Source organism: Poecilia formosa, unplaced genomic scaffold (genome assembly GCF_000485575.1).
Source record: "Poecilia formosa unplaced genomic scaffold, Poecilia_formosa-5.1.2 Scaffold32, whole genome shotgun sequence".
Classification (NCBI taxonomy): Eukaryota; Metazoa; Chordata; class Actinopteri; order Cyprinodontiformes; family Poeciliidae; genus Poecilia; species Poecilia formosa.
Genome location: NW_006799971.1, coordinates 1,899,752 through 1,921,209, shown reverse-complemented (window position 1 = coordinate 1,921,209; position 21,458 = coordinate 1,899,752). Strand labels below are relative to the sequence as shown.

The window sequence follows — 21,458 nt, the reverse complement described above, 5'->3', positions numbered from 1 at the left end:
GGGGGGGAGGGGATTTGATTTTATTTAGCAACTGTTTATAAGGCTAAACTTGAACTTCTTCTGATCCGGCTTTCTACACTTGGAGCTGAACCTGAACCCAAACACACAAACGGGTCCATCTAAAGCAAACCCAGAACACAAGCTGAAGATGAACGACGAAAAGACGATCATCACAATGCTACGCATGTGACTCTTCTGTGTGGACTTTTCTACATTAGCTGCAGAACAGAGTGCTGGGTTCTAAAGATAAAGGTGATTCCCTCCGCACCCCCTTTTTCTCTTTTCTTTTTTTTTTCCCCGTAATGTTGAAAGTAGCAAAATAAATGACCTGCTGGTCTCATGGTGTAATTACAGTGGCTGGAAGCATACCAATCTATCAAGAGGAAGGAGAGGGGGGGCGCTGACATGCTGCAAAGGGGTTAGTCAAAGGAGATAGCCTTTGACTAACTACTGGCCCTGAACAATCGATACCGGCCACATATTGCATCCAGGCGGAAAGGAGAAAGAGAAGAGAAAAAAGAGCTCTAAAAACTTCCCAAACGGCTTTTCATTCAGATATTGATCAGCAACCCTTTATCGTGACCTTGTTCCACCGAGCCATATACTTTAAGGCAATATGAAACTCATAAATCTGATAGTAGCAGCAGGATCTCGGCTGGCGGTGAAGAGGCGAGGCGCGGAGGTGTGATGGTGTAATTGGTCTTTTTCTCTCTTTTTTTTTGGGATGAGAGGCATGCTTTCATGCTTCATCACCAATGTTCCGTTACAACTCCAGGTGTAATGGAGAGGAGAACGGACCAATGGATAATAGGAAGCAAGGAGACAAAGCTACAACAGACTGGAGGTTCTGGGAGAACGATGTGCTTCTTTAGAGATTCATGCCGTTCTTGACGTTTTAAAAATGTAAGTTTCAGATCTTTAAAAAAAAATTATATCTGCGTAAGCTAGTCTGAGCATAACAACCTGAATCTCTGATTTGGCTTTGACTAGGCCTCTCCAAAACTGTCATGAACTGATATTTGGACTGTAAAAGGGCAGTATTATGTATTTTCCAGGCACAAAAAGGGCATTTTATGGAACAATAAAGTAACTATAGTATTTTTATAATAATTCTAAAAATACTATAAATATCAGATATGACTTTAAAAAATTTACTTTAACTGAACACTTTGAAATTGGGTCTCTGTCTCTTTAAAAATCCTTGCTTTTTCTGAAACTCCACCTTCAGGAAGTCATCATAACATGGCTCCTCTATTAACCTTGTAATAATGTTTTACCAGCAATGCTCTAAGAAGTCGCTCCAATAATGAGCTCAGCAGATATGCAGTTCCATCAGGTGGTGTTTGCTAATTGCTGCTGGCTAGTCTGAAGGAGCTGAATGGGGGAGTCGCAGAGGAGGGATATTCTGAGTCAGCAGCTTTTAAACTGCAACTCTGAGGAGCAGCTTCGTCTTGAAGGCGGGGCTAGGTCCATCAAGGCGTCTGTGCAGCTGACTGGTTGCCATGGAGATTAAAAGATTTCTCAAACATGCATGAAAGAGTCAAGGCAACATTCCAGGTATGTTTTTGATTTGAGATAATCAAAACATGATGTAAAGCTAAAAAAACAAAACAAACAAAAAAAAAACATGATACTGCCCAATGAAGGTTTTCTGATGAAACTTTGAAAAACCTCCTGTTTGTCGATAACAACCTGTTTGGAAATTGATTTCTTTTGCAAAACTGAAATGGAAATGCTTTTTTTCGCACTTCATGAGTCACATGAGCAACAACCAGATATTACTACTATCGCAAACCACAAAGACAGCAGGAAGTCTTTGTCGCAGCACGTATTTTATTTTTTTTTTATATATAATTTATCTCAAACTTTTTAACATGAAATTTTCATTTGCTTTCTTATTTAACAAAAAATAAAAACACAATTTCAAAATTGTGTTTTATCCACATTAGCAGAACATCAACAAAGCTTTGAGATCTTTTCTGGTCTTGGAACTCGACCACAGAGGCCAATGTTGCTCAGTCTGGTTCTTTTACTTGAATTATTGTTTCGACCTTTTATTACACCACCAATCTACGCAGCAGACTCAGGTCTTCTTCTTCTTAAGAATTTAAATTTATGCATCAAATAAAGCCTACAAGCCGCTGCTTCTGTGAGGATTAAAAGATCCAACCTCAAATGAACCACTTTCCCTTCACAGTCATTTTAAAAATTGGCTGCCAAGAGTCATTTTTTAAATCTCAGAATATGCTCCAACACTTAGCCGTGCTAACATATGGACATCATCAGCTGTTAATATGTTTCGCTGTGACACTTTGTTGCTATTCCTCGCAGGCCCCGCCACCGTACTGTATATACAGTGGATGTAAATGTTATCATTGAGGCTATATTCTAATTCATAGCCATGAGCCAGACCGCATGGTGGGGCCCTTGTGGCATGTTATTTTATGGACCCCATGGAACGCACATCTGTCAAACTTGGGATGGTCTCCCCGGAGATTTAAAGAACATCCTTTTTGTTCGAGTCACAACTTTTTCTAGTCCCAGACGCACGTCAAAGTGAATGATGAATGACCCGGAGGGGTGTGCATGAAACCCATTCAAGGACTCTGGTGCACAAGAAGTCTGTGAGATGGGAAAGGGACCTGGACCCATTTATGCTCCGTTTGTGTTTATGGTTGCATAAAAGCAGATGGATGATCACAACTTGAGCTCCGGCTAAATGGTTTTCAAGTAGCCGGCGAGGGGACCAGAGGAAACAACCTTTTGGTAGTCGGCCGCAGCTGCCCGGCCTCAGAACGGCGACCTGCGTTTGTGTTTAGAAGAAAACCAAAAGACCATTTCCAGTCAAAGAAATGGAGCTAATTTTGAGGATGATCTAGTTTAGAAGCAACAGACAATCTGACCGAGTTTATGCAAACTCGCAAGTTCATTTCTTGTCCCTCTATGTCCTCAGTGACGGTGGAATCTCTGACTCCCTCCACTTTTATGAACATTTCATCCACTTCCGCTTCTAACAGCAGTATATTACTGCTTTTTAAAGCATAAAAATCAACTTTTTGAGCTTCGGATCATACTGTAATGTTACTCCCTCACCAAAAACGTCCTTTAGTCTCCCGTAGCAACCATTCAGCTGTGCAAAAATGCTGGATGGCCCAAGTACTGCCTTCAAGGACAAAGCTTCATGAAGCTGTAGTTTCCAAGCTTCCACCCTTTTCTGTGACTCCCCAACTCAGCTCCTTCAGACTAGCCAGCAGCAATTAGCAAACATTATAGAAGCTACTCCTCAGTGAAACACTGGGAAAATCGTTGTTAAAGGGTTAATAGAGGAGTCATGTTGTGATGACTTCCTCAAGGCAGAGTTTTAGAAGGAGCAGGAGTTTCTTAAAGAGACAGAGCCCCAATTTCAAGATGTTAAATTAAGTTGTTTAAAATCATATTTGATATTTACAAAAATTTTTATAACAACTAAAGGTAACAATTACTTGAATGCGACATAAAATAGAACCTCATATCAGGAAAATTAATAGTACTGTCCCTTTAAAAGTAAAAGTGGTTACATGCCAACACACACAAAAAAAAGTTTGTACCATTTTAAATAATGTTCTGTGCAACTCTCTGACAGAAGTAGTATTTTATTTTGCTTTATTTTTTTTTTTGTAATGTGGTTAATTTACCAAAAATAGACTTAATATTCACTGCTCAAAAAAATAAAGGGAACACTCAAATAACACATCCTAGATCTGAATGAATGAAATATTCTCATTGAATACTTTGTTCTGTACAAAGTTGAATGTGCTGACAACAAAATCACACAATCATCATCAATGGAAATCAAATTTATTAACCAATGGAGGCCTGGATTTGGAGCCACACACAAAATTAAAGTGAAATGTTCCCTTTATTTTTTTGAGCAGTATATAAAAAAGTAGTTGTACTAAAGTCTTAGTGCCATCTTCCCCGTCTTCATACTTCTGAGTCGGATCATTTCCCCTCTCCTGCTGCGTGTCATCCATCCTCTCCCTTCTCCTCATACCCCCTCCCCCCGTGTCGCGGCACAGCCGACGGCCCGTGTTTCCTAAACTGTTATGCTCTTGTTTCCTATGGTTATATTCTCCGCTGACATGCTGGAGTCCCATTTCCTTTTTCAGCTGCGAGTCCAGAGTACCAGCGCAATCGTAATGTACAGCGCGTCCATAAAACACTCCCGGGGCCCGGCGCAGACACTGAGCAGACCACGACTTTAGCACATGCATTACTTTCAATATTATGCACCATAATTTTGATTTAAGTCCGCAACAGGAGGATACAAGTGGAAATTATTCTTGCTGCTCGAGCTTCTCATGCAATCATTAATATAGCAAAATACTTGACACAAACGGCCTCGCTGCAGCACGCCCGGCCCCGTGACGTCGTTTGGGTTTGAGCCGAAACCAGAAGTGAGTGAATATTAAAACACTTGTTGGGTGGTTTAGCTCATGTGATCACGAGGGAACCAATTGTATTAGACATGCACAGAGAAATCGGTTATTGATTGGGATCAGTCGGGTTTTAGCTCGGTTGGTCCTGACTGGAGTGAAGAGAATTTAATGCGGCTGTTCTCGGTATCTCTGGCTGCGTTTCTATTGATGCTAAAATTGAGCAAACTGAAAAGCAACAAAATGCAATCTGGAAATGTTTGTATAAGCAGGTAAGTATTTTAAAAAAGCCAGAAATCCCCACATTGTGATGAGTGCGTCTTTAACTTTAGCTTTTTGGGTGGTGGTGTTTTTCAGGCATAGATTAACTAAAAGAAGTGAAGGATTTAGTTTAGATATGAAAATGTAAATAATTAGAGGGTTATAATGGTAGAGAGAGAAACCAGGAAAACATCAGGATCTAAAGAGGGCTGTACCAATTTCCTGGTTTTCATTTATAAACTGTTTATATACTCTTCCCTTTTGTTCTGGTTAAATAGAAATAGAAGGTCAGTTTGGTGCCTTTCCACAATTTATATCCTGATTATGAATAAAAATAACTCTGGGAATATCAAATCCATTCAATCTTTCAGGGATTGAAAAATGCACACAAGAAATGTAAAATAGTTAAAACAGTTAAAAGGAGCAGTATTATGTAAAATCAACATTTTTAAATTTTATCTTATTCTTTTATCAAAAACATACTTGGAGTTTTGCTTTGATTCTTTCATGCTTGTTTGAAAAATGTCTTACTCTCCCATCACAACCACTCAGCTGTGAAAACACCTGGGAGACGAAGCTCCTCCTCACAGCTGCAGTTTCCAAGCTTCTGCCTCACAGAGCAGCTCTACCTCACTCAGCTCCTTCAGACTAGCCAGCAGCAATTAGCAAACACCTGGTGGAACTATGCTCATTAACTACACATTATAGGAGCTACTTCTCTGTAAAACATTGGTAAAAATGTTGGGTTAATAAAGGAGCCATGTTGTGAGGACTTCCTGAAGGCGGAGTTTCAGAAAGAGTCAGAGCTTCTTAAAGAGACAGAGGCCCAATTTCAAGGCACTAAATTGCAATTTGTTATATCTGATATGTTACATTTTCATTACAACTGAAGTTAACAGATACTTGACTGTGCTATAAAATGTCACTATAAGGAACATTTATCAAACCTAGAAATTTGTTTAGCAGGATAGAGTTCAATGGACTTAACTGAAAACAAAATGCAACTCACTCTGTCTCATTGCGTAACCATCTTCTTTGAGAAATATCCCTTTATATGGAGCAACGCTGCTAAAATAGAAACTGAAAAGGCATGAGAAAATTCCCCCTCAGTGTTTTTATCAGATATTTATGGCATTATTCTTCATCATTAGCTAAACAGAAAGAATCAACCTTTTTTCTTAGTAAAAAAAAAAGTGACAAAGCACAAGATAAGAGAAATGCTGATATCAATAGTTTGTCCATTACAGGTCAGCTGACTGTCCTGCTGAACAGTTACAAAGCTGTTGCTTTTCGATCCCTCCCCGCCGATCAATACGGAGGCATACTGTTTCAATTTTGCCCACATCGATTTTCTCTGCAACGCTCCGACCCGAACGCATTCGTCTCTCTGAAGGAAGGAAGATTTGATTTACTGAAGAAAAATTGGAGTGCACATCACAAAGATTTTTTGCCAGGCAGGAGTGTGACACGCCAAAAGATGGATGTGCCTTGGCTGGGAAGCCTCTAGCCTAAGGGTGTCCATTAGAGCAGCACGGGGGCAGAAAATGAGCTGCGTACCCGAGGAAGGAAGGAAGGAAGGAGGCGCGGAGGGAGACCAGAAGGTGGAACAAACTGGAAATAAGGAGGCTGCTGGTGTCTGCAACCTGAATTATGTTTCCATAAAGGCGTAAAGCTACTGCAGGAATAACACCGCCGTTACCATCACATCACACTCCCCAATTTCACCATGCAAAGCCGGCTTCTGCGGCACGTTAGCCGCCCCATTAGGAAGCAATAAAGAGGCGATGTGAGAAGAGGAAGAAAGACGAGAGCAGAGCGTGTCTGCTGGGACCGAGTTGGCGTGCTCCATCATCTGCCCTCATCTCCTTTGTCTGTCAACTTTGTCCAGGTGTCATGTACATGAGATGATTCCTGACCCAAATAAACACTGCAGCCGGCGGCGTCCTCAGAGGACCGGAGCCCCGAGCGGGAGGAAGGGGGAGAATGTTGGAGTGAAAATGAAATATCTGCCAGTTGTTACGTGTGCGTGCGTGTGCGTGCGTGCGTGTATGTGTGTGTGGCTGTTCAAGTGTTGTTTGCTGGCCGTTTCTTTTTCCTGGGTTTGGTGATGAGATAGAAAAAGTCCTGTGTCTTGATAGAATATTCATTTTTGTCATTTTTCTATTTTATCGGGAATTTGTGCAACAGCAGCTGTGTTTTCATTACAAATATCCGCAAAACTTTTTTTCTGATGATCTACTAATGTAAAAAACACCAACAATTTTGCAATTGCAGCATTTCAGTTAAATAAGAAAAGCAATTAAAATCACATGCGCTACACACAGACATGCTAAACGTCCTGCATCATCATCCTATGACTACTTCTTGTTGTCTTCTACAGGGTTTGCACCAGTTGCAACATCCAGTTGTTGATCATGTGACCCATCTGATGTAAAAAGAGTGTTTCCATTGAAATTTTGTGAAATAAACCAATTTTGATTCGGCTGGGGGAAAAAAAAACAAAAAAAACACCTCTGCCTACTTTTTACTGAAAAGCAAGTTTTTTTTCAAAACGGTCCTGTTTCCATTAAACAAATTTAAATTGCACATGTATATGGTCAATGCGCTAATGCAGCATTGTTAATGAAAAGGATTCACGGTTATATTATTAACTACAAATACAAATCTGAAAAGTGTGGCATGCATTTGTTTTCAGGCCAAAAGTAAAATCCAGTCGACGAGCAGCAGAAGGTGAAGTGAAACGACGACTTCAGGCCTGCAGAGTCAGAAAACTCCTAGAATGATTCGAGTACCTTGATTATTAAAATTTCTCGAGTAAAATTTATCTGCCTCGAAGCTTCGTTAAATTATGTTTTATTATGTAGCGCATCGTGTTCTGCCTGGATCATTATTTGTGGTGGGCAGCGCCCTTCCTTGTGAAGCGCTAGCAGCATGGTGTTGAATTGTGCAGCGTTTTGTCAGGGCTTGGGGGACAAATAAGGATTGTTGAAATTTAAAGTCACATGGGAATAAGTTTGTTCACACTATAATTAATTCAAAAACGTGTTGTACCATAACCCTGCTACCACTTCCTGTCATTTTCTTCACCTTTTCTAACAGTAGTAAAATCCGGTTGTTGATCATGCGACACGTGATGCAAAAAAGGGTTTCCACTACAGTTTTGCAAAATACACAAATTTCAATACAACTGAAAAACCTCATCCCAGCACAAAGACGTTTTATCAAAAAGTTTTTCTTCAAAATTAAGCCATTAAGCCAATTTATTTCCACAATTCCAATTTGTGCAATTATATGCTCAACTAGTGATGCCTTTGTTGTGGATCTGTCCGTGTTTTGGGAAGAGGTGAAACCAAACAAAGCATCAAAATGACGGGAATAAAGAAAATCCAACAATGAAACAGAAGCAGATAGAGAGGCAAAGTCTAAACGACAAGAAGGGAAGGAAAATGACTGGCTTGTTGTGACAGAGGAGGATAAAGAAAGAGAGAACCGCAGACAAGCAGCGAACGGCCGTCCAAAGGAGAACAAAAAAAAAGAAAGAAAAAAATCACCAAACACCTCTGTTCTCCAGAGAACCAAGCCCCGCTAAGCTGGATATGATGAACACACCAATTGCGTTCAGGCAGGTCACACACCGTGTCAGAAGATATTAGATGCCTGCCGTGAGCTAAACAACAATTCCCATCAGCCAGGAAAATAATATTTTCATTTTCGGATTCTTTATTAAACGGAAACTTTAGGGAATACATTTTTACGGCGCAAAGCGGAGGAGGGGGAGGCTTTACGCCTCGGCTGCGAAAGGACACCATCACGTTGCCTTGCGTGTGTTGGTGCTTTTCAATTTCACAGCTGGGAAGAAGCTGTGTGTGTTTCTTTGTGTGGATCTGAAGGTGCAGATGTTGCATTAGAGCGAATGAATTCCTGCAATGCCTGCAGGTATCCAGGTGTGGAGAGCTGGTTTCCCTATAACCCATTCTTAGTTTGTGTTTGTTGCGTTTGCAGCACCAGATGTTTCTCTTGCGTCTGCATACCACAAGCTTTTATAGTGCAAAGCTGCACCCACCTGACCTTCACAGTAATTGACCAAAAATATTGATGTAATGGCACAGGACTGATTGTGATTTATTAAAAGAGGGCTGCGCTCCGAGGCCCAGTGCCAGTGGCTCCCTGCACCTATCGGCAGCCATTAGGAAAGCCATCAATAGCGCGGCGGCAGCGGCGGCTCGTAGAACACAATATCCATACTAAATGGAAGCGTGTTATGTGAGCATACATGAGGAAACGGAGAGAAAGCAAAGACAAAGGGAGATCCAGTCAAGAAGGAAAGCACTGGATGGACAGCTCACCACGGACCGCTACAGGAGGAAAAAAAAATAAGATAAAGAAAAAAAAGAAAAGCAAAAGGCGGTCACAGATAGCCTTCCTGCTCCGACGGCAAGCTAAGCCCCGCCAGACGAGTCTCTGGAGACTCGGCTCGGCCTAACAAGCATGAGCCAGCAGCCGTCTGTAGCTCAGCCATTACACACTACCTGCACAAACAGCCATCATTAGGGAATAGCCGCATTGGATTCTGCTGCCCATTTGGCCAAACAAACACAGAGGATAAGGTTCCCTCTGTTCTTAATGGGAGCCCGGCTTGTTCACATGGCTTTTCATGTCTCTCTCAGGCCAATGCATCATTCAGCGCGCGGGCCGACAGCTGGTTCACCTTTAATAATTTCGGGGGTTTTTTATAAAAAAAAAAAAAAAAAAAAAAAAAGCTGCGACTGTTGAAGGTATATGTGGGAAACGGTGGAAGATTTTATTGTATGAAACAAAATGAAAACAGGTGCAGTTTTTTGTTTTCTTCCCAAATGATTATTTTTAAGGAGGTTTTATGTACGATGCTTCTTTGTCGCTATTTGGCTCCTCAGAGCCAGAAAACATCATTTTAAACAAACCTTTTGGAAACACAGCAACAGTTTTAAGTTTGACTGGTAAAACGGGACATTAAAGGGGCGGTGCTAGGTGTTTTCTATTTAGAGCACAATCAAGTAACTATGTTAACTTCAATTGCTATAAAAGTTCCCAGTATTTTTTTATTATCATTTTACGTAGGTTTGCAACTAAAGAATATTTTAGTCATCGCTTATTCTGATGATTAATCGCTTAATCAAATACAGAATAGTGGTATATATGCTGAAGATTTTTCATTTAAACCTTTCTATACAACATTAATAGATGCAAATAAACAAATAATTAAAATCATTTTACAAGTAAGAAGATAAACATTTTATTGCCTTGGATGCCATGACAGCATTCCTTTAGTGAACTTCTGATCATTCATAGCAAAGGATTCATCATCAGCGAAACAAATACTTCTATCATCAACATGTGAAAAGCTCAGCCTGTCTGCTGGATCAATGCAGCATAAGGCTGATCTGATGATTATTTTTTGATTCACTGATTAATAAATGATTAGCAAAAGATGCTACAGAATTTGTAAGCATGAATCTAAACTTTTTTCACCTGAAGAGCTTTGGCAGAACAAACTAACAGATCAACGTTTTCCTCATCTTAAATATAAATTGTACATATTTTTGTTCAGTTTTGGCTTAGTTACTGCTCTGACTATGTTGTTCCTTCAGCAATTGACCTTATTTTGAGCCTGTATAATCCAGTTAACAATTAATTGATTACCACATTAGTTAATGATTATTTCATTAATCAATTTGACACGATTAATCACTTTGGCTGTACTTTTGGCATGTCAGGCCCAATATAGAACTTTTTTCAATATTAGCACAGATACAGATATTAATATTTGATCAGTGTATCTATGGTCCCCCACAGAGTTGAAAAGAAAAGGATGTGAAAATGAAAAGACAAGTCCTTTAAATCCTCCGTCCAGATGGGGGCCTTATTGGCAGCAGCAGAATGTGTTTCTTTTTTAATGTCGGGTTATTGTTCCAGTTTCGCTCTTACCTGACTGACGAACTTCCCCAGGCTCCGTGTTTGTCAGTCAGAATGTTGACGATCTTCTGGATGAGCTGAGTGGAGGTCATGTGGTCGCGGAACTTGGCGGCTCTGATCAAGTGGTCGCACATTTTCTCCTCATCTCGCTTCTCTGCTGCGTACTGGGCGCAGTTCGACTGCAAGGGAAGGGAAAAACAAATCATAGAGCAAATTAAGTCATATTTTGCCCAAATTTTTCAAAGGAATGCCCTTTCTTAGCATTCTAAAATATAAAATCTGTAGCTACACACACAGGTGCAGACCAGAGTAGAGATACGAGACTCACAGGGTCTCTTCTGAATAAACGGAAAGCATGCGGGTCATTTCTGCCCTTGTCATGTTGATTAATAACAGTGGACATGCATTTTCTAATGCCCTCCAGCACACGGTACCACAAAACACAGGGCGGCCATTTTTCTCTGTCAGAATACGTTATCAGAACAAGCCTTTGAACTCTGCAGCAACACCTCCTGAAATGAATAGCTATCATCTTATAAACAAACTCACAACTACTTCAGAGACAGTTTTTTAGCCTCCTATTCATCCGGTGCTTGTGGCTGACCCAGAGCTCCACCCAGTCATAATGTGTTCGCATTTTACATTTTCTTATGAGAAATCTGACCAAAGAACCCTGAACAGCCATTTAACCCTTACTGTAGTGCTATTTTGTGTCTCTCCCTTCATCAGAATAACTTTAAAGGGGTGGTATTATGTATTTTCCAGGCACATAGTGCCACCTGATAGCACAATCAAGTAACTATGTTACCTTCAGATATAAAAATGCTGTAAATATCAAATACAACAAAAGAAATCTGACGTTGCAATTTAACACCTTGAAATTGGACCTCTGCCTCTTTAAGAAGCTCCTGCTCTTTCTGAAACTCTGCCTTCAGGAAGTCATCACAACATGGCCCCTCTATTAACCCCTAATAAAGTTTTTACCTCCATTTCACTAAGAAGTAGCTCCTATAATGAGCTCAGTTCCACCAGGTGTTTGCTAATTGCTGCTGGCTAGTCTGAAGGAGCTGAGTGGGGGAGTAGCAGCAAAGGGGTGAATGGTTGCCATGGAAAATTAAAGGATTTCTAAAACATGCATGAAAACATCAAAGAATAACTCCAGGTATGTTTTTGATGATTGGATAATGTAACACGATGTAAAGCTGAAAAAGTCAATTTTACAAAACACTGCCCCTTTAAGATGTTTGCTTCCCTGGCAGCAATACAGCATCTAGAAATGAAGAAGCACAGCTGAGGAGAACATCCCATACTTAAAAAAAAAAAAAAAAAAAACTCAGTAAATCATTTTATAATAGGCCCTTCTCTTCCATTTTAGAGCCAACATTTCAGATCTGACAGGAAATCCATAGGCATAAATCACATTACAGGGGGCTGCTTTAGAGGCTGTGTGCCTTTAATTATCAATCTATGTCTCTTTACGTGACATTAAAGTGGGTCCTGACCTTCCGGCGTGATGAACTGGGAAACGGCTAAATGAGCAGCGTACAGGAGGAAGACGATGGAGCGAGCGCTTGGAACTTTAAACATGAGGCTGTGTGTGTTTGGTGCTGCCGGGTTCCTACATATTTGTCATTTATTACAGACTTTTTAAATTGTACTCGGTGTTAATAATGAAGTTTTGTGTATGTTTACTGCAGATGATTCTAGAGAACAAAGAACCTCCCACAAACCATCACTTGGAACGGACGGACAATGGAAGAAAAGTCTGTCAATTACATTTCAGCAGCACGTTATAATAACGTAGAAATGAACACATTCATAAATGTCTTACCCACAATGACCAAAACCAACATCTGAGCGTTTATTCCTGATTGCAAATGTTCAAATGAATGTACTAACATATACACACATTATGTAGAATAGTTTTGGGCATATTTAGTTATTATGAACTGTATGAGTAATGTATGATGTGCTTTTTGATGTGTATTTATTATTAGTATATTAAAAATGGATGAGATTGTATCCAGGCTCCGTCTATAAGCTTTAAATATCTTCATCTGAGACCTGATTCTCGCTCCACTATGGGGATGTCAAACTCATTTTTGTTTTGGGCCAAAACAAGATCCTGAATGTTCTTAAAGGGCCGGTGGTGCAGGAATGTATCGATAAAACCCGTTAACAACCTATTAAAATATTAGCAAACAGCTGTCTTTGCATTTTAAGTAGTTCTTAAAATTAAACATTTTCACTTTGTTCAGTTCCTCTAGGAACTTATTTTTTATTTCTTTTGGGCAACAAAGCCACAAACCTTTTGGAGCTAATTTAGAAATATTTTCAATATTTACATTTAAGTATGACGTTAAGTGCTACTTTGTTAACTGGCACATCGATTACGGACCAACCAATACCTTGACATCAAATAAGGCTGAGGCAGCGGAGCTGTAAAATACAAAACACTGTCCCCTACAGGAGGCAGTTAGTGGTCCATTAAACCCAATGGTTTTTGACCATTTTTGTGGAAAAGTTGCAGTTATGTAGTAGTGAGGAAAAAAAAAAACATGGGAATCTGTTGATTTATACATGAGTTTCAACAATCACAGGAAACTGGGAGGACTGGCTGATATAATTTGGAACCTGGAGTCTTGAGGGTCACACAAAAAGCTACGGTGGGCCAGATTTGGCCCCCAGGCCTCGAGTTTGACACGTACTCCATTATCTTGCAGTTATGATCTGTGTTAAGTGTGGTAAGACGACGTGCTCGTAACTTGATTATGGAACTTATTAAATTGAGGGAACAGAATCTGTATTTTTATGGGAAAAGCATTAATAAATGTGTTAGTTTAAATCATCCTTAATTGATGTTTTCAAGGTTAATTATTAATGGTTAAATTAGGCTAAATAACGTATAGTTATAATAAAGTGCTTCCTATATTTCCATGCTGCGTTGAGACTTTCCCAGACCTGGAAGATCCTTGCATCAAATTCCAGACTGAACAGCAGAAAAAATATTCCAGTATCACAACAGACCACGCAGTTGAAAACAAGCAGCTATGACTGATCGGGTTTCATAACACTGATGCAAATTCATCCGGAGACCTGAAGCAGAGTCCATTTCCATCTGTGGCTGCCTGAAACATGCAAGGTCTGCAGCACTAATCAACGGTGCCGGGTTCAAACTCATAACCATAAACAAACACTTCATCACCTGCCCAAACAGCCAAGCCCTCCACGCCGTAATGAGCTTCGGTCATATCCAAAAGCCAGAGTCAACCACGGGACAAAAAACGCCAAATCCAGAAGACGGCGGCGTAAAACAACAACCAGAGAAGCTGAATGTATGAGCCGTGCCATTAAAACGCTAAGCTGGGTTTCCTCTGTAAGTGGAAAGGACAAGTCAGCATTGCTGCCAGGGGTCACTCCGTTGATGTGGGTTTAATGAAGGACTTATTGTGTCATGTTAATATGAAAGATGTAATAAAACACAAAATACTTGATGCTGCGTTCTCCTCTACTAAAGGCTCACTAAAATAATAACCCAGTGTAAAATATATATATTTTTTGTGTGATTGGGCTTTTAAACGGAACTGGTCATTTAATTGTTGGAATGCTGTGCAAAGTAGAAATAGTTAGAAACTCGCCATAAGTAATAAAGCAATTAGTCACATGATGAATGAAAACAGGCTCAGACTCTCTCAGTTCAATAGTGATTTAATTGGGGCCTTAATATACATTTAGCAATATATTATTTGTATAATATTTATTCAAAATATTTTGGTATTTTGTGTTTTATTTTATCGTTTACCTGCATGTCTAACACTGTACAGTATTTATAGTCACAAAGTTTTTCAGCATTTTTTCTGTGTACTCCGGTTGCCAAGCAATGACATTTTGCTGTCAGATTCACTCTTGTGTCTTTGTGCAATGACAGAAAAGAAAGTCTAAATCAAGCAAGATAATTTCATTTTGCATAATTTTGTTTTTCTTACCTTTTTTCTAAATACTGGATGACAAAAATCTTCAGTCTAATGCATCGGCCTCAACCAGCAGCTTTTCTTGAGGGACAATTTTGCTTACAAACTACAGTTTACATTTATTTGTTGTTTCTGTTCTTCATATATTTTGGATATCTAAAATGTCTTCTAGTTATAGTGGGAAATGTTCGTTAGAAATTAAAGGATAATAATGATCTTAAAATATGAGGATATTCATGCATTATTCTGCCATTACCAATATATTCATCGGAAATGGTCTCAAACCAACAATATTGTCATTTATTGCCATAAATTCTGCGACAAAATTTGTTATCGTGACAAGCCTACACGTGCAATTCAATTTTATATTTACTTTTTAATAAGCTCAAAAAAATATTTAGAAGTTCTCGGCTTATATTTCAAAACCAAACCTAAAAATCTAAAACAAAAAAAAGGTTTTAAGTTGTCCATGTTAGTCAGCTGCAGCAGAGGCGGCCGGGTGGTGGGACTCGCTCTGTCAGCTTGCTAAGCAGACAGCCACAAGGGCACAACTTGCTGGCAAGCGGGACCATTATGACTTACGACACTGTAATCACGGGCAGCACCTCCCATTACACAGCCTGGCTGACAGGGTCGTGCTGCTGCGCGGAAGCCCACTCTACTGTGGGAGACAGCTCAGTGAAGACAAAATTATAATGACTGGCATTAATCGAGTCACTTACGCCCCAGTCGCGTCTCCCACAATCCATTTGAGGTTAAAAAAAAATTAAACAAATATAAATGTGTTGTGGAGTTTTGAAGAGGAAATGAGGTGACTGGAGAGAGGAGGGAACAATAATCATCTCAAGGATTATAGCTGCAGTATGTAAATTGTGCTCAATATTGCTTTTCACATAAATAAACCTTTATTTGTCACAATTGAAAGAGCAAAGTCAGGCGGGAGACATGAGAGCAGAGGCCAGCAGCAGACCATGGGAATTATAGAACTGATTATAACTTGATGAGAAAAAGCTATCTGGTACAGGGAGAAACTAGACAACTATCAGGACAGGGATTTTACACACCTTTCAGAATCCCTCTCAATACTGTACTAGCTATTTTGTATAGCTAGCTAGCCTACGTGAGCTTAAGTTATATAGCTAGCTTTAGCTAACTATATAGCCTGTATAGTTAGCTTAGGCTAGGTATACAGCTAGCTTAGTATGGCTTATATTTTCCTGTCCAGAGTTTTTTCTAACACATCACTGTCTGATTTTGCAAACAGCAGCTGCGTCTCCATTGACTATAAGTTGCAAATTTGACATAAATGACAATAAATGTGCTTCAGAGAAACCTGCCCAATTCAAAACAACTTGTTTGATACAAAGTTTTGGCACTAATATCAGGTTTATATTTGTTTTCTTTGTTTGTTTTTTTTTTCCCAGTGTTTCCATTGCCAAACTGGAATGGAAACACTGTTTTGCACTGTATGGATCAGATGGTCAACAACTGGATGTTGCCACTGGTGCAAACCATGAAAAACAAGACAGCATAGGATGTAGTTGGAGGATGATGCCTCGGCAGGTCATGTGAACGAGCTTATTCAGGTGCAATTTTAATTGGGTTTCTGATTTACAAATTTTTCCTCACATGTGTAACGTAAACTGAGCTAGTGATGAGAAGGGCATTGGTGATTTTCTCTCTGAGGGGGCTGGCAGATAGCTCTGCCACACTTTGAAAACTACGGATCAGTACAGGAAAAAATGAAATCTGGGGTTTAATACTGAACTTGTTATGTGATAACTCGTCTCTTTTCCTCTGTGATGTGAGCGGGTTAACGGTGTAACAGGCCACAGGAAGGAAGCTCATTACAAGATATCAGCCCTGTGTTTATGAATTAGAGTGACAGAAAAAGGTCTAGAGGAATTACTGCGCCACAACCCTGATGGAGTGGATGTCTGAGCGTCTAAAAGTGGGAGGAAGAAGGAAAACAGCAGAGGCGTTATTAAAGTGCTCGACTTGCTCCTGACAATGGTGGCGCATCTGGGCTAGAAGCTTTCAGAGGTTCGCCTATCGCTCTACCAGGCTCTCCCATTTCTCCCGTCCGTCGACAAGCACTCCCCAAGGGTTTCATTTACAAACAGGCAGAGAACGCGTCCAGAAGAAGGCGACCCATCACGCTTGTCCTTGTCTAGTATCAGAGAATGCAAATGCAGAACAAATAAATTCCTCCCGGAGCACAATGGAGGTCTGGGGAGACAAGAGGACGAAATGAGAAAGGAGGATGGGGGTTTGGGTTGGGGGGTGGTCGCTAAGCAAAAGTACATTCTGAACAAGTCCAATTGGTTTCAGAGAGCTTCTCTTGCACTTGATCTCTTGCCCTCGAGTTTTCAAATTGCAACATAAAACGTCACCGGGGGAATTCAGACAATGGGCTCAGGGAAGATGCGAGTGAAAGGGAGGGGAGGGGGAGAAAAATGAGGGCTTAAAAGTACAATGGCGAACAAAAGTCAGCAAATGACAATGTCTGACAGCTACTTCAATTCTGAAATGATGCCCCTGTCATCCAGTGCTCCCCAAGTATTGATTTTTTTTTTTTCCTTCTCTTGTGTCAGAAGAAAAAAAAAAATCTAATCCAGTTGAAACATATCCCTTCTGCTGGCAACAGCCCCCGATGCTAGTGGCCATCAAGGTTAACACAGCCACTACACTTATCAAAGCGACTCCCTCCTCCTCCCGTCTGGTCCATCTGTAATGGACCGGTCACCATGCGCGGCTGCAGGCCTCTTCATCTTCGCTGCGTAGGAAACCTCCCCGTCTCTGCAGGACCGCGCCCTCCTGTCGCTACGTTTGTCTGCAGTGCCACTTTTTGCAAAATAACTCGAGCTGTGTTTGAAGGTCAGGCATCACAAAAAAAAACAAAAAAAAACAATGAGAATCATCTTCTGCAAATGACAAATAGACTGACGGAGGAATTAAAGTGACATTACAGAGCTGCAGCAGAGAATGTGGGCTGCAACAGAGTCAAAAACAAAACCTGACGAAGTATGTTTGGTCTAGTTTCTAGTGCAAATGTCTTACAACACTTAAAATAAGAGAAAAGTAACTTACAAGTAACTTTTCAGCAAGATATAGAAGCCTGGTTAAGTCGATTATTCCTTAGTATTCATGAAAAATAACTAGGGATGCACAATCCGATTGCTACACCTGAGGTTTATTATCAGACGATACTGATCCAGTACAGGAAAGCAGAGCTGACTTGACTTAAGTTTACTTTTTAAGCGCAGACATAAATGTACTGAGTTACTCATTTATTTGATAACTGCACCGGTACAGCACACGTAAATACACCAACAGCCTCACAAGCTTGAATAACATGTAAAAACAACTTTAATCTGTTCAGACAGTGATATTAGGAAGTAGAACAGCAGAAACTGGAACTGACAAAAACAAGAGGTTGAAGTTGGTCAAAAATGTAAAATAAATAAATAAATAAATAAGCTGCAATAAACCTCAAATGGTTCAGAAAATGTAATCAGGAAATCTAGATATGAAGTAAAAAAAAAAAAAATCCTGATGTCGCTCAAAAGCAAAGCATAGAATAAGACTGAATAGATCTGCTCATGGATCAGACACATTGTCACTGATACCCAATCTGGAATTTTTGTCGGTATTGGGATTGATACAGATATTAATATTGGATGGATGGATCTCTAGTTAAAAGCTACAAGACATTTTGCCTATATAATAAACCAAAATGTCATCTCCTTCCACTGGCAGATTATTTTACTTATAGCCAAAAATATTTCATCAAAATGAAAGAATTATTGACTTAAAACGAGCTCCTATTACTTGCTGAATAGTTTTGTCGTATTTTAAGTGTACCAAGACACCGGCACTAGAAACTAAACCAAAAATACCCAGTAGGATTTTCTACTCCAACTAAACAGTAGAAAAGGTTCAACACAGGCCAAGTACGGATAAGAACGCGGAAAAGAACATGATGCAAAACACAGACAAAGCCTCGAGAATCTCAATGTTTCACTTTGATCCAGCACTGCAGGCTCACCTTCAGAAAACGTCTGAGCAGTGACAAAAGAGAAGTAGAGGCAGCAGCGGAGAGGAGTCATATTTTGGGCTTAGCTGGTCACACATAATGATGGGACCAGTACAGGAGGTACCTAGGGACTTCATTATGTTGACAAGACAGCAGGCCTGAGACTGCGGCTCCCCAACAACCCTCTGTAACCTACTTTCCCTCCCAACCTCCAATACAGCAGTGTGGAGCTGCGCCTGCTGGAATAATCCGACAAATTCAAACCGTATTGTTCTGATATGTAAAGTTTCTCACTTTTCTCACTTTCTTCCTATTTTTTTTTTTTCTCCACAGCACAATCTTGGGAAAGGCATGTTGCTGTTCTCTTCCTCTCTCGTTCTTCCCAACAACAGATTTGCCCATAATGGGACGGCGGGGCGCCCGGCCCTGCTGACAGACTACATTACAGCTGCGACAACTACATGACAGCCAGCTACAGTAGGTGGCAGCTATCAGTCCGGGCGCTGCCATCAGTTTAATGTGGTGAAAATAGCCTCTGGGAGCCGGGACGCTCTCTCTCTCTCTCTCTATGGGGCCGTGTTGGAGTCACACCTCTGTTCAGCCGATAAATTCAGTTTTTATACTTCGTATTTTTCAAATACGAACGGCTTTATCTTACTGATCATCATTTTAGTATAAAAAGAAATGCATAAATCATCCATGCAAAGGAATCGTGTAAAATTAGCTGAAGAAATACTGACAAATCTACAGTATAGTCCAAAATTATTATTATTTAGGTTTGAAGTAACCTTTTACGTTTCTTCTGTCTCAAAGTAACAAAGTCTTTTGAGTGGCCTAGTTAAAGGAGAGGTATCATGTCAAATTTAGTTTTTTGAGCTTTACATTATGTTATATTATTTCCTCACCAAAAAAATACTTGGTGTTGCTTTGGTTCTTTCATGCATGTTTAAGAAATCCTTTAATCTCCATGGCAACCATTCAACTGACCTTTGAGGTGCAGCTCCTTCTTCTGCCTCACAGAGAACTCCTCTCCCACAACTCCCTCAGTCAGCTCCTTCAGACTAGCCAGCAGCAATTAGCAAACAGCTGGTGGGACTGAGCATCTGCTGAGCTCATTACAGGAGCTACTGCTCAGTGAAACGCTGGTAAAAACGTTGTTAAAGGGTCAATAGAGGAGCCATGTTGTGATGACTTCCTGAAAGTGGAGTTTTTAAAGAGACACAGGCCCAATGTCAAGGTGTCAAACTGTGAAGTCAAATTTATTTTAAGTCATATTTGATATATACAGCAATTTTATAACATCTGAAGTTGCAAAATGGCGCTATGTGGTTGGAAAACACATATTGCTGCTCCTGTGATGTGCTGAAAATAAAAGTTAATCTGTGGAAGAAGGTTAACTTTAGTGTGACGATAAGGAAATCTTCCAAACTCTTAAAGCAGCACCTTTCTCCTCACAGCCTTTCCAGTCCTGCATGCAATGGAAGAGCCGTTAACTAAATGCTAAGCACTTTCTCCTTGGAGGACTCTTCACCACAGCACAAAGTCCAGCCTGTCTTTTGTCTGATGGTTGAAGCTAGACCACGCTAACATAACATAACAAGCTTCAGCTCAATGTTAATGTCATTAACACGGGGAGAAGGCCCCGGCTCGTTTTACGAGGCCGGTGGAGGAAACGCTGAGGCGGAGAGCAGTAATTAGCTGCTATCATCTGGCTTTCAGGGTCTCTCCAACAGTCAATTCGATTACTCCATATAGCAGCAGGAGATGAATCAACGGGCTACATGAGAAAAGGATGAGGCTCAGCAGAAAGGAACAGCACGGTGAGGAAGAATAGAAATGACTTGGGTCTTGCTCACTCTTCCCCTATCTGGACCGTCTTATCTGCCCTCGTGCCCCTGAGCCCGCCACATTTCATCCCTAATGAACAACCCCCATAAAAAAAGGGAGTTCGATTTCTCTCCGTTCCTTTCTATCTCTCAGGCTCCGTCTTTTCTCTCCCTCTGTGCAAGATGCCCGTCTATCATTCGCCGAGCCGCGGCAGAGCGTCCGATCTGCAGATCTCCTTCACATTAAGGATCCTATTAGATAGAGAACCCTAAAAGGTAATTGGATTTGGCCCTAGTTATCTTCATCTCTGTTTCACCCTGAGCCCACTGTAATAACTTACTCTCAGGGCCAAAGATAACTCAATTCTGGTCCGCAGAGAGCGAGGAGAGTGTGAGGAGGAGACGGGCGAGAGGCGGCGAGGAAGAGAGGAGAAAAGCATATGTTAGGTCTCCGAGGCAAAACAGAGTCTAAATCAAAAGGCCCCTCTATCACCGCCTTCAAGGATATGGAATCTGACAACAAACATAAATTTGTTTTAATGTTTTGAATTATTTTCTTTGTGAAATGTGTTGCTTGTTGTGTAACATCTGGCTCTCTGGCGCGCCGTCGTCCGAGGCCGCATCACTTCCTGTGCAGCAGGAGGAACGTCCGCCGGCGAGGCCGAGTTGAAAGGCAGGAAACGTAATAACAGAGTCTGTGTTTCTGCAACGCGTTTACAGAGACAATGCTTTTAAAAGTGCGACATAGCTGAAATTTATTTTGAAACCCTTCCACCTCCACCCTCAGTGGGATTGGGGGTGGGGGGGATTCATTGGCCTGTTATTTTTATTGTGGCAGTGCAAAATGAAAGCGTTGGCTCCGGCAGGCTCAAACACAGCCTGTATGGAGGTAAAAATCAATACGGCAATAACCCAGCAAGACTTATCAGCGGCTCACTTCTCCTCAGAGGTCACAGAGGAGCAACTGCTTTTAAGTGGGGAATTCAATTGTGAAACA

At 40.7% G+C, this 21,458-nt stretch overlaps 1 protein-coding gene across 6 annotated transcripts in view; it reads right to left on the bottom strand.

The window, feature by feature from the left end:
• lrba (LPS-responsive vesicle trafficking, beach and anchor containing) overlaps positions 1-21,458 on the bottom strand; it is a 250,687-nt gene that overhangs the window by 117,868 nt on the left and 111,361 nt on the right. For 5 of the 6 annotated variants that reach the window (XM_016670293.1, XM_016670296.1, XM_016670295.1 and 2 more), the window contains exon 37: positions 10,641-10,807. In XM_016670293.1, coding sequence (XP_016525779.1) covers positions 10,641-10,807 — 167 coding nt within the window. The remainder of the gene's footprint in view (positions 1-10,640; positions 10,808-21,458) is intronic. The other variant, XM_016670294.1, reaches the window with a different exon arrangement.